This window comes from Chrysemys picta, chromosome 4, assembly GCF_011386835.1.
Source record: "Chrysemys picta bellii isolate R12L10 chromosome 4, ASM1138683v2, whole genome shotgun sequence".
NCBI lineage: Eukaryota > Metazoa > Chordata > Testudines > Emydidae > Chrysemys > Chrysemys picta.
In genome coordinates, this window is record NC_088794.1 from 137971995 (window position 1) to 137985988 (window position 13994).

A 13994-nucleotide genomic window follows, 5' to 3' on the forward strand; every position below is an offset into this window, starting at 1 on the left:
GTATTTAACCCAGTGTCTCTTGCTTTCTGACTGTTTATAACTCATGCTCTGTTGTGCAATGCTTGAGTATACAGCCCTTGCCCCAGGATCCCCACTTTCTCTTCATTTTGCTTATGAGAGTTGTGTGCTATCCACCAAACGCCCAGTGCACTCTCTTCACAGTTCCACAATCTCTGTTGCACAGCTTGTCTGATTTCATTAAAGATAGTCCATATTACTGCAGTTCGTTTCTTTTCAATGTAATCAGGGAATTGCCACAGATCATCTCTGAGGAATTGGTGGGTGAACAAATTCTCAAGATGTCCCTATGCATGTCCATGTTTGGGAATTTCTCATGGAAGTATGTTGGTGTTTTTAATGATTGTTCTCTGGAATGCGCTTTTTTAGAATACCACCCATTGTGGTTTATCTTGTGTGTGTGCTTCCTTTGATAACTACTGTCTGAGTCATGTGGTCAGCATTGATCTCTTTATCTCATTTGTTTCTGTTTTAACACAGATTGCTCGTACATCTTTACAGCCGGCATATCCATCTCAGGTGCATTTTTCATCCCATTGTTTTGTATCTCTCTCTCTTTAATATTGTTTTCCTTACATCCTCCTAATGTTTTGTCTAATGAGTGTTATCAATTTTAACCTAGTTGTCTTGCTTATTGTGTTTATCTTTTCTAGTATTATTTACATGTTTTAATTGCTTTTTCATCTTTTCCGTGTATTAATAGAGATTGGTTTTGCTTAATTTTAATGTCACTTTAAGATTGCGTTAATTTTTCAGATTTTGATATATTAAAACATAAAATGCACATGTGTGAGCAGGTCTTATCTGGAAACAATCATTTTTCTTTTGAATTCAACCCTGAATTCATATTAGGCAGGGATTTAATTTGTAAGTACTTGCTGTTGTACCAGTGTTGCAAACATGCACATGAGTAATTACATTGAGTATCATGGGACAGCCCCCATATATAAATATTTGCCCAAATTATTTGTTTCAGAACCCATTCCTGCTTGATTAGGACCTGAACTGTGGAGCACTCTTCTTGAGCTTGCCTCGAAATCTGTAATACCTTTGGAAACGGGCCCGTTTGCCCGCCTTGTATTTTTTTTTCTTTTTAATCTGCACCACAGATAATTGCGACTGACTCATTGCTTATTATTTTTAAGTTGGTGCAGCACATTCCAGAAGCAAGTCTGAACTACCAGAAGGTGCCTCCCGGGTCAACAGGATTCAAGGATTTTGATCAAAATATGAACGACAATAGAGAAGAGGATCTCTCGAGAAAAACCAGGACAAGAAACCGAGAGGAGGCAGGTTTTTTTCTCCTGTACTTTATAAGCTTGTATATAATACTGTAAGTTGCAACCCATCTGTCTCTACTTCCTAACTAGCTACCTGGCTAGCTGAGGGAATTCAAAGAACTCCAGTGCTCAGGAGTCCTTGACTTTGTAACTATAGAAATACCTGTTTAGAAAAACCCTTATACACCTCTACCTCAATATAACGCGACCCAATATAACACGAATTCGGATATAACGCGGTAAAGCAGTGCTCCGGGGCGTGATGTCTACTGGCTATTCCAATTGAGGTCTTTGCCAAGTAAACTGGAAAGATTGCCCCCAGAAGGCTTGGGAGTCTCTGACGTATAGGATACTGACTGGTGTGCTGTGAGTTTTTTATTAGATGGGTTAAGCTGATTGCAATGAGAACGCAAAGCTTTCATTCAAAAGGTCATGGATACTGTATGGTAAAGAGACTTGGGTGTGTTGTTTTTTCACAGCAGGTTGTAACATTGCTTTTCCAAGACTAACGCTGCGAAAGTAACCTGGTTTTGAGCTACAATATGAAAACACATTGAACATTTGCAATGGGGGTTTTCTGTTTTTGCCTTTAAAACCATGGGAGGACTTCAGTGATTGGTTTTAAAAAACAAACAAACGCTTGAACAGTTTTATAACTGAAAACAATTCTGCAGGCCTCTCTCTTCCTTTACTCTTTAAAATAAAATCTTAACAGATTAGTGCTAATCCCCTCAATGAAGTACTGCAATAAAAGCTGCTTTTTCGCTCCTCTCCTGTTGATCCAGATTCAGAAAGCCTCAACTGAAATGCTACCATCTCCAGTTGAAGAAATAAACTCTTTTGACACAACCAGTATAATATAAAAATGGTAGCTATGAGGGCACATTTTCAATATGATCTGATCTGTTACATTTTAGGTCATCTTTGACAACCTGATGTTGAACCCAGTGTCTCAATTATCCCATGCGATCCGTGAAAATACAGAAAACCTGGCTGAAAAAATGAAGTAAGCTTTTAGCTCTGATCTGGAATGTTGAGTTGTTCCAAGGAAGGGCGTGATTAATTTATTACTTATGAAAGGTACTGGATTGTCATCCCTGGAAAGGGTGGTTGCCTGTACACAGAAGGGGAAGAGCACAGACTGCAAAAGTAGAAAAAGGTTTTTACTTCCCTCCTCCATTTCATAGTCTGTCCCTAGATAACTGAAGCCTTGACCCAGCTTCATAACGCAATGTGAGGATGTTTGTATAAAAATGTAAAGTTCACTGTATATGGCACAACTAACTTTGTTATGGAGGACAGTGTCCAAATGATGGCAACTCGGAGTACATGCCTATTCTGTACTGCCTTCCTGATGCATCTTAGCCTTCCCTGGAGGAATCTCGCCTATGAGAAGACGGGGAACTCATTCTCTATTCCGTTCAGTCCATGGACCCCCCCCCCATTCCAAAACTCCCAGCACGTCTGCATATTGTGATGGTGTTTGTTGTGATGCCCTCTTGGAACAAGATTGTCAGCTCCTAGGCCTTAGGACAGGTAGCGGGTGGGGAATGACTTTTGGTTGCTTGTGAGCTAGATTCAAAGTGGAGATGAAAGGCCCTTTATCTCATCACTAATGTACAGAACCCCGTTGTTGCTATGTTTTGTGTCAATTGTACACTGTAAACAAATGTAAAGGATATATTTTTGGTGGGCATTTTGTAAAAGGTCCAATCTTGTGTGCTTCAGAATTGTGTTTCAGAACACTGAAAGGACCTGGGAGGAGATGGAGGCCAAAATTAACTCGGAAAACGAAGTGCCAATTTTAAAGACCTCAAACAAGGTAACGTGTTTGTGCTTAAGTAAGCTTCCTGGCACCTTGTTTATTTCTTAAGAGAAGTCTTTGCCTAACAATTTATGGACTTAGGCTGAGATTTTCAGAGCAGTTAGATGCCCAACTAGCATTGAATTTTAATGGGATTTGGTTGCCTAACTTCTTTAGACTCTTCTGAAAGTTCCAGCCTCGACTTTGAATGTAAACATAAAAGTGACACATAGTCACTGTAAAAGAATTTTCCATTGTAAGTTTAAAAAAAAAAAAAAAAATTTTAAGAAACCAAAGCAGTGAGCTTCAGAACCAACCGAGCCTATTTCCTAAATTTTTATTAGTCCAAAGTATATATTGAACTTCCTCCTCCTTCTGTTTTACGGTGTAACTATTAAATAGTCTCATACTGTTATTTTAATGTCAACTTCACCTATATCTCCCCTTTATTAGTCTTCAAGGACCCAGGCTGAGAGGCACAAACACAGATTCTTGGCTAACTACCACTCTTAGTGTCTCCCACCAATGTAGCTCCATTGGTGATAGCATGAGTGTAAATGGGGCATAGGCGTTTTCACCATCATGTTTTCTTCATTTACCACGGTTACACGAGAGAGTGGTAAAAATGTTGGTGCCCCAGTCAACGTTCTCTGTACTCCTGCACAGACTTCTGTTTTCATTAATAGGACTCCCTTGGGAGCAATGCAAAGATCTAAGAACATGCTTAATTATTGGGCTCAGTGAAACCACTCATGTTTAAAGCTAAGGATGTGCATAAGTTTTTACAGGATCAGGGGCTAAGTGTCTGCACTCGCAGACCCCTTTGCATTATTGGGCCATAAATGTCTGGCCAACAGCTATAGTCTCAAATAAAAAGTCTAGTCCAATGCACATTTTTACTGAGTGGCTTGGTAGTGATTTTTCAGATATGGCAGACCAAATCCCACTGGTCTTTGCCCAGATAAGCATGTTATTTTGATGTTCAATAACACAGTAGCTTGAGAAAATTCAGAACGAAATCTGAATTTACCTAACCAGAAGAAGGTAGAATAACAAGGTATTCTATGTAGGCTTGATTCCTAAAGTAGCTGAATGGTTGGTTGCTTGCTTGGTTAACTGATCTTTTTGGTGTATTTGTTTCTAGGAAATCAGCTCTATCCTAAAGGAGCTAAGAAGAGTTCAGAAACAGCTGGAAGGTTGGTAATTTTAAAATATTCTCCATTTCTCTCTCAAATGTAGATGACTAGTACAAAATAAAGTACCATTGTAACTTTACAATTACTTTGCTTTGTCAATTTAAACTTTGTAAACGTAAAGCACTCGTTCATTTTATGCCTGCATTGCTCCTCAATATATACAAACAGAAGACGTATAAGTGATGGATTGTTCTTGTGTTGCAAACATAAGAAAGTTACTGACTTCTGAACTGCTGTAGTTATTGCTGTGGAAATGATTAATTCACAATAATTAGGGCTTGACCACAAGATGGACAAGCCAAGGCTTCTGTTGTTCACACCCCCACATGGCTATTCAGCCAATAAGTCATGCCATATTTTCGTACTACTTTTAAGCAAGTGTTCGTGTTGACTTGAATCCATTATGGAAGGTGCCACGCTATAGAGATAACAATATGAGCTGAATGCCTGACCCTTGTTTCATTTTAATAGTTAAGAAAATGTTAAAAATGTCTTATTGGTGAGTGATTGGTGTTTGGCAGGTGTTTCTCTTTTTCCAGTTTAAACAGAAAACGTCAAGTCCTAATGGTAAAGGTCAATTTTGGAGAGATTTTTATTTTTTTGCTTATTAAAATTGCTTGGGCCCGAGGATAATTATAAAGAAGGTGGAGTGCAGTCATGGGGAGGGGGGAACAAACTGTGATTAACTGGGCACAAGAGTAGTCTAGAATTCTGAAGGTGAGGGAGTTTCTGTGTAGAAATGCTGCGGAGTGCAGCTAATATGCATCTTTCTATTTCTTTTCTCCTTCCCCAGTTATAAATGCTATCATTGACCCCAGTGGGAACTTGGATGTAGTTGCTACTAACAAAGCGTCCTCTGCTGCTACACAGTCTACAACCACTAAAGTCAGGACTGCTAACCATTCTGGCTCCACGTTGGAGATTTTGTCACCAGTACAGATGAGAAATTACATCCAGAAATCGAACTGTGGATCTTCTAGCCTACAAGATGCTAATTTCATTCCAGATGGAGAGAAATACGTGATCTGATACAATATTTTATATTGCTATCATACTGTCATTTACTGTGGCGTTAGTTTTGTGTCCGAGTGGTTGTGGACAGTTCGTATGGAGCAGTTGTTTAGATTGCTAACACATTACACACACACACACACACACAAACACACAAAAAACTATGCTGTGTGGGTGAATGGCAAGTCTGTGTATGCCTTTTGAACAAGACTAGCACTGTGGAGCAGCACATATTCAGCATAGAGGCAAACTCTGATTTTTACAATACAACTCACTTAAATTCTTCCAATGTGCCATAAGAAACAGGCTTTGCATATCCTCCATTTGCTACTGCCGAAGCTCTAAAGTGTTCTTGGATTAGCCTGTTTATAATTCTCAGTTACTGGTAGTTCAGTTGTAACAAGGCTCTGTTTAAAAAAGAAGTGTACTTTTTTTTGATTGGCACTACATTTTGGACTGATTTTAAAAATAGAGCATTACAATTCTATTGGAATCAACTTGCATACCTAGCAGTATATTGGTGCAATACAGTGGGTTTCTATAAGGAACTCTGTTTTAGTTGTATGAAAATTGTTTTCGGTGTTTGCAAAAAAAAAAAAAAAAAAAGGAAGGAACCACTTTGAATCTATGTGCATCATGCTTTCAATCCAAAACCTTTGTTTTTCTATTGATAAGGTATAAAATTTCTAATATAGTTGTAGATTCTGAACATATTTCAGGCACAAAGCTTCAAGTATACAGATGTAGATTAGCCTTATAAATGAGAAGGTCAGTTTTTATAGTTGAGCTTGCCAAATTCTCATTATTTCAGTATAATCGCTGTCTGAAACTTTTTTGAAAATATAATAGTCTTTCATATTGAGCTGCAAATTCTCCTGAATGAGCTAAAGAGCAAGTTGTCTGTGATCAGCCAATTACTAAGAAAAACATCTGTTCCATTGGCTCATGTAATAAACGTAATTACACAATGGCTGTGAACTAATATTCACTCTACAGCACTCAAAATAATGGCTTCAGTGTGGCTCTGCCTTTACTGATAGTGTTGTCATGAGATTTTTCGTGTCCAGTTATGCATGAATACACACCGTCCTGTTGTATTCTTGAGAACCTACCCAACAGTATAAAGCTGCTGGTGCTACAATGCATTGGTATGACTCTTTTGGTCCATTATAATCTTAGGAACACTAAGGATTATTTTGCAGCAGCATTGAGAGAATACCGTAAAATTAGCTTTTTAAATCCCATCTGTCAAGTGAGCTGCCAAATTCTAAACAAAGTATTTGAGTGGCTTTTTGGAGAGTCTGTTTGATGCATGCAGTGTGCAAACTGGAATCTGTCTCTGTTGCATTAATTCCTCTTGACTGAAAAACAGTGATCAGGAAAAGAAAGTGTATCTGCAGAGTTGTGGGAAATACACTTACTGATGGAGGTAAGCAAACTAAATTCTGCTACTCACTCATACAGTGTATAATTTTGCTAATGAAAATAGCTTCCCAAGCTCGATTGCTCTTTATGTGCTGGTTTCACATTGGGGGTGTGGGGGAGGAGGGGTCGGGTTGGTTTCATAATTGGGTCAGTTAATTGACCTTTTCTCCTAGGATTTTGCTGAAGTGTCAATTAAATAAGTATAATTAAATAACTGGGCTGCTCACATCGTGTTTAGTGTACTAGCAAATGGCAGGATTCTGCTTCAAGTGCCACCAGAGGGAGTTTTCCATTGATTTAAACAAAAGCAGTCCCAAAGGAAGTGAGTGCTGGTTTGCCATGCTAGTGTGTCTTGCGAGCCTTCAAGGTTTTGCCTGGGCGGGAAATAGTGCAGTTTTGCTACCAATGTATCCAACAGAGAACATGGCTCGTCCGCTCCTGTGGAGATTTGGAGGAATATACTGGACTTCATATGAACACTATGATGATGGAAGTAAAATTTACTTTGCAAAATAACTAGGAACTTGGCCTTTAAGTTTCTCTGGCTGCCTGTTATGTTAATGCTGTCTCATTGTTCCAATGTATCCTTTTGAAATACTTGCCTGTGTCCTTAGTTAATATCATAAATAGTGGTATGGCTCTTGACACATGGTAATTTGTTTTCAAAAGTCTCCTCGGTGAGGGTCTGATCCAGCAATGTGCTGACTCCGACTCATTGGGAGTTGAAGGGCTTCAGCAACATAGTCCACTGCAGTAGACAGGTGTGTGTTTGAGTTACTCATCAATATCAGATTTTATTATTTGTTTTTACTTTTTACTACATTGTCCCATCCTCGTGGCTATGCTCTAGTGGTTTTGTTTCTTGACAACGTATCCTTGATGTGACTTCCATTTACTTTCACTTGGAAACTTACTAGTTTCTACTTTCATGAAGTGACCCATCAGAGATGAATTTTCTCCCTTTGCTGTTCCTCTGTTCTTGGTACCCAAATATCTTCATTGCCGGTTGTGTAAACCCAGAAATATGGTACCTTTAAGAAACAATTGGAACTAAAGCTGGAGTCATGAATCTCTAAAAGTTTTAGTCTGGGGGCAGGGAAAAGCACAACTTGATTTTGTTTCATTTTGAATAATTTGTTCAGTGTGATATAAAAAAAACACTGTTTCCTGGCATAAAGTTCTTACTGAGAATTTTTCAAGACTATTTTAATTGCAGTCCTGGTACGTAATCATTTTGGTGCTGAAATGTAACAAATATATTTGAGGTACTTAATTAATCTGAAGTATACCTCATTCTTCATTTGTCTGTTAGAATTAAGCCAAAGAGCAAGCCACATAATTATAAACCATTTGCCAAGGTTTGGTCTTATAAGCAGTATTCTGTGACAACAACAATAAAAAGTCTGTACAGTTCTGATGTGAGTATCACAAGCATTTAGGGTCTGATCCAATGGCTATTAGAGACAGTGGAAAGATTCCTATTGACTTTAATGGGCATTGGGTCAACCTTTTGTTGGTTATCTTTCAGTGAGCTTGATGTGTGCTCTACTGACCCAATCGTCATTCATACAGTAAATTGTTTTCATATTTGTTGTATTTACATTTAAAAAATTAGTCTGGCATTTTCAAACAAGTGTAAGGAAGTTAAGCACCCAGCTCTGATTAAACGTTTCCAGGACGTGGATGCTAACACACTTAGGCGCCTTTGAAAATCCCAGCCTTTGTTCTTTTACTATACTTGAAAACTGTGCTCTCATTTAGATTGTTTTCGAATGTTAAACTCTTGAGACTTCATGATGATGGAATGAATGTAAATTCTTGGGAGAATGCATCAGTGCTTTGCGAGCAAGAGCCTAAGTGTGTCTACAGTACCGTCATGTTGTGGTCATGCTAAGAGTGTGAATAAAGCCTAAGTCATCCTTGAATATTTTAATAAAGAAAAACCTTACAGAATGTTTACATACAGCCTACTGAAAAAAGTGTTTAAAATATATAAGTGCAAGATTCTACTAGTTTTTTCTTCATTTTTGCAGATCACATTAGATATTTTTAAAATTCAGCAAATACGTGTAATGATTTTGCAAAAAAAAAAAAAAGAAAAGAAAAGTTAACTACCTGTTTACTTTGGATGTGCCCTGTGCTGAATTGTGCCTATCTGACTATCTGCTGTTGTTATGCTGCCGATTCTGCTGTTCTAAACTCTTCACTGGATCATTCCATTTGCATGCAACACAAATGCAAGCTGTCTGAGAGTAAAGCTGAAACACGTTTGTATAACTTGAATTGATCAATGACTGTCTCTCTCTTTTTTTCCACACTCTCTTCTCGAAATGTTGTGTATAATTTTGATTCCTATTTCTCACACCCTGTTTATTTCTCTTGTTTTTTGAATGGTAATTTATTTTGTTTTGATGATAGACAGTATCTGTACATTTTGTTCCAAGGTGATATTGTGGCTGTCTTTAAAAATAAATTGTTGTTTTATATAATTTTATCATAAAATTTCTTTAATAAATCATTCTTTTATCATGTGACAAATATGATTCTGGGTTGTTTGCTTTTTTGAGAATTAATTTTATGATATGGGAAAATATTTGGAGAATTAAACTATTGATCTTATATTGCCCCTTATAATGGCATGAAGGATCATATTGCTACATAGTCACAAACACGATTGGAGTTTCTTACAACTATATTGTTGCCTACGTAGAGCGCCCATTTAATGCACACAGATTCACCCATGTGCATTCAGTTGCAGGATGGGGGCCTGGAAATCACCTTCTGTTCTGAGGCCCTTTTCTTACTTCTGAATATTTGGTGGGTGTGATGGGTTGGATCACAGAAACCTCCTTGGGAGCTGCCACCCGATGTGCAAAGACTACCCCTGCTTCTGCTTTCCCTGCCAGCTCAGGACTCCAGCACCCTGTCTTGCTGAGCCAGACACTCCCGTCTGGCGCCAGACACAGATCCAGGGTCTGAATCACTTGTCCCAAAGCTGCAAGTTTACCTGAAAACAGCTCACAGTAGTGTGCTTGTCTTTAGCACTCAGATGCCCAACTCCCAGTGGGGTCTAAACCCAGTTAAATCCGTTTTACCCTGTATAAAGCTTATGCAGGGCAAGCTCATAAATTGTTCGCCCTCTATAACACTGATAGAGAGATATGCACCGCTGTTTGCTCCCCCAGGTATTAATACATACTCTGAGTGAATTACTAAATAGAAAGTGATTTTATTAAATACAGACAGTAGGATTTAAGTGGTTCAAAGTAGTAACAGACAGAACAAAGTAAGTCACCAAGCAAAATAAAATAAAATGCACAAATCTATGCCTAATCAAACTGAATACAGATAATCTCACCCTCAGAGATGCTTCAGTAAGTTTTTTCTCAGACTGGACACCTTCCAGGCCTGGGCACAATTCTTTCCCCTGGTACAGCTCTTGTTGTAGCTCAGGTGGTAGCTAGGGGATTCTTCATGATGGCTCCTCTCTCTGTTCTCTTCCCCCCTTTATATATCTTTTGCATAAGGCGGGAACTCTTTGTCCCTCTGGGTTTCCACCCCCCCTCACTGGAAAAGCACCAGGTTAAAGATGGATTCCAGTTCAGGTGACATGATCACATGTCACTGCAAGACTTCATTACTCACTTGCCAGCACACACATATACAGGAAGACTCACAGGTAAATACAGCCATCTGCAGACAATGGGAGTCATCAAGATTCCAAACCATCATTAATGGTCCACACTTTACACAATTACAATAGGCCCTCAGAGTTACATTTTATATTTCTAGTTTTAGATACAAGAGTGGTACATTTATACAAATCAGATGATCATACTCAGTAGATTATAAGCTTTGTAATGATACCTTACAAGAGATCTTTTGCATGAAGCATATCCCAGTTACGTTACATTCACTTATTACCGTATTTTCTCTAAAACTATCTCAGTTACATTATATTGACTTATCAAGTTTTTATAAAACCATATAGACTGCACAACGTCACAGTGGGTTTGCGTTGCATTACAGTTGTTGGGACACAATTCGTTTGCTGCAATTAATGAGGGTATTTTTAAGGTTTAAACCCAGCTCGATTTTACATTCCCTGCCCCCATTTAATCCTTTGGGTTAAGGTCTATCCCTGCCTGAATTCTGCGTCCTCTCTCACACTGCTGAAAAGGCGTCATTTTCTCCTGCTCTGCCTAAGGCGCTCTCACCACTATGATCAGTTCAGAAGTGGAGCTTTGTTTCAGCTTCCTCGGTCATGTCCAAGTTTCTGAACAAAGCAGCGTGATGGAACACACATGACAAATGCAACGTCGTGTGATGAGTTGTTTCAGCAATGAATCAAAGTATTGCAAAAGTCAATCCCATTTTTTCCGTCTATTAGGGGCCTGATGCAAAGCCCAACTGAAATCAATGGGAGTCTGTCCATTGACCCCAACAGCCTTTGGATCAGGCCTTTGAGAACTGGACATTTTATTTTTAACAAACTAGATTTGGCTTTTTTCACCAGCAATGGGTTTTGTCAAATGTTCCTGCCTCTTTAAAAATGCTTCTTCTAGCTCTGCTGGTATCATAGGTGCTGGAAATGGAGGGGCTGGGGGTGCTGCACCCCCAGCTTGAAGGAATTATAACAACCTAAATACATGGTTTCCGCCTTCAGCACCCCCACTACAGCAATTGTTCCAGCACCACTGCCTAGTGTAATCTTTTACAGACGGTACGTCTACACTACCCGCCGGATCGGCGGGTAGCGATCGATCTATCGGGGATCGATTTATCGCGTGTAATGTAGACGCAGTAAATCGATCCCCGATCACTCTCCCGTCAACTGCTGAACTCCAGCTCGGCGAGAGGCAGAAGCAAAGTCAATGGGGGAGCCGCGGCATGCCGCGAGGACGCGAATTAAGTAATTTTAATTCGATCTAAGATACGTCGACTTCAGCTACGCTATTCTCGTAGCTGAAGTTGCGTATCTTAGATCGATTCCCCCCTCCCCAGTGTAGACCAGGCCAGAGAGAGAGACACCCTTACATCCCCTAAAATACGGCACCGATTGTATCCTTACTGTGACACTCTCCACACCCTGACTTAGCAACACTGAGCAATATTTCTGAGTGTTTTAAATGCTATGCCAAGTGCCTTTTGAAACAAAGGGGCAGCCATTTCAGTCATTTTTAATAAGTCGTGGCTGACTAAAAATAAGATGTGGTGAAACTGCTGCCAAAACTACTCGCTCCGTGATGAAGGCCATTATCATTCACTTTTAAATCTTACCAGAGGAAAGGCAGAAGCAGCTACCACTACTGCTTACCGCTGAGTACAGCAGTCAGTTGAAATCCTGCCATGCTCTTTCAACCTTTCCTGGCCGGTGTGAGACAAATACGTGGCCTGATTCCCCCATAATCTTACAGGAGTAGCTCAATGGGATTGGGGATTACTCCCCTCTTTAAGGGTTTGCAGCATCCGTCCATATTTGCAAAAGTAACTCCCTAAACTCATCATTGATCTCCGATTCCGAACTGTCGGTCTCTTACAGAAAGGCAATTTATACATGGGCCTAATCACTTATGCTGGACCTTGCCAGTAAAGATGGGGAGGATGTTGGGGAGCCAATGCAGTTTGTCTTTTTTTTTTTTTTTTTTTTTAACCAGCTTGAGTGAAATATTACATTCACAGCTGGATGAAAGCAGGATCCTTGTGACCCCAGTTCCATGGTCAGATAGCTCACCTGGAGCTCTGAGTGAGCCAAGAGCGAGAACAACAGGCAGTAGCACCTAGCACAGCTGCCTACTGAGGGCCAGTTGCCTGATTTAGGTGGGAGATGAAGGATTCAGAAATGGAAGGCAGGGGTCTGTCAGAGAGCTCAGACTGTTCGAGAGACCCAAAGTGTTGGTGTCTCAGGATCACATCCTCCAGAACTAACAGGCAAAGCAAGACCTGATATTTTTAATGTAAAACAAGGCGATACCTTCGATTTCTGAATAGCAGGGGAAGAACAAGGGAAGCCCAAAAAAGTGTGTAGCCACCATCACTCCCTCCCTTCTTACAAGAAATGCCTTTTTTTATTTGTATGTAAAGGAACAAGCACAAACAACCTTGTTACCAAAGGAGCAAACGATGTGTGCGCGCGCACGCTCTCTCTCTCTCTCTCTCAACTACAGAACTCTGGGCAAGGAAAAAGTTCATGCCCTGTGTACTAATGTAAAGCTCAGCTCTGGTGTAGACACCGCTAGGCCGATGAAAGAATTCTTCTGTTGACCTAGCTACCGCCTCTTGGAGGGGTGGATTTACTAGAGCAGAGGTGGGCAAACTATGGCACACGGGCCACATCTCGCCCGCGGGACCCTCCTGCCTGCCCCTGAACTTCTGGTGTAGGAGGCTAGTCCCCCACCCCTCCCCTGCTGTTCCCCTTCCCCAGCAGCCTCAGCTCACTGTGCCACCGGCGCAATGCTCTGGGCGGCGGGGCTGTGAGCTCTTGCTGGGCAGCGCAGCTGCAGAGCCGCGGCCTGACCCGGTGCTCTGTGGCTTGCTCCAGCCAGGCAGCATGGCTGCCTGTCCTGGTGCTCTGGGCGGTGTGGCTGTAGTGCCTCCAGCCACCGGTGCTCTGGGCAGGGAGCAGGGGGTTGGATAGAGGGCAGGAGAGTTTGGGGTGGTGGTCAGGGGGCGGGAGTGTGGATACGGGTCGGGGTGGTCAGAGGGTGGGGAACAGGGGGTTTAATGGGGACAAGGGTCCCGGGGGAGCAGTCAGGAAGGAGGGGGGGTTGGATGGGGCAGTCAGGGTCTGGGGGCAGTCGGGACAGGGAGCAGGGGGAGATGAATTGGGCAGGAGTCCCGGGAGGGCTGTCAGGGGACAGGGAACGGGAGGGTTGGATGGGGCAGGAGTCCTAAGGGGGCTGTCAGGGGTCGAGAAGCGGGGGGGGGGGGTCGGATAGGGGGCCGGGCCACGCCTGGATGTTTGGGGAGGCATAGCCTCCCCTAACCGGCCCTCCATACAATTTCAGAAACCCAGCGTGGCCCTCAGGCCAAAAAGTTTGCCCGCCCCTGTACTAGAGCAATGAAAGAACGCATTCAGTAACTGTAGTACATGTCTATCCTACAGCAGCATAGCTGTGCCACCATAGCATTTCTAGTATAGACATACCTGCACACTCGTAGTAGGAAGGAGAAGTATTCACTCTCTAACTCCAGGGGAAGTTTGTTTCCAGTGGGAATAGGTCCCAATTTTGGCACTCAAGAGGCAGCCACATGGGTAGT

General features: G+C 41.3%; 1 protein-coding gene across 5 annotated transcripts in view; it reads left to right on the top strand.

Annotated features, from left to right (window-relative positions):
* The window catches only part of CEP170B (centrosomal protein 170B), an 89671-nt gene extending 80831 nt beyond the window's left edge, over positions 1–8840 (top strand). For 3 of the 5 annotated variants that reach the window (XM_065593734.1, XM_065593737.1, XM_065593736.1), the window contains 6 exons: positions 499–537; positions 1164–1307; positions 2216–2304; positions 3027–3120; positions 4247–4298; positions 5092–8840. In XM_065593734.1, the coding sequence (XP_065449806.1) occupies positions 499–537; positions 1164–1307; positions 2216–2304; positions 3027–3120; positions 4247–4298; positions 5092–5327 (654 nt within the window). In that variant the 3' untranslated portion in view covers positions 5328–8840. The remainder of the gene's footprint in view (positions 1–498; positions 538–1163; positions 1308–2215; positions 2305–3026; positions 3121–4246; positions 4299–5091) is intronic. The other 2 variants (XM_065593735.1, XM_065593738.1) reach the window with 1 other exon arrangement.
* The last annotated feature ends 5154 nt before the right edge of the window (positions 8841–13994 follow it).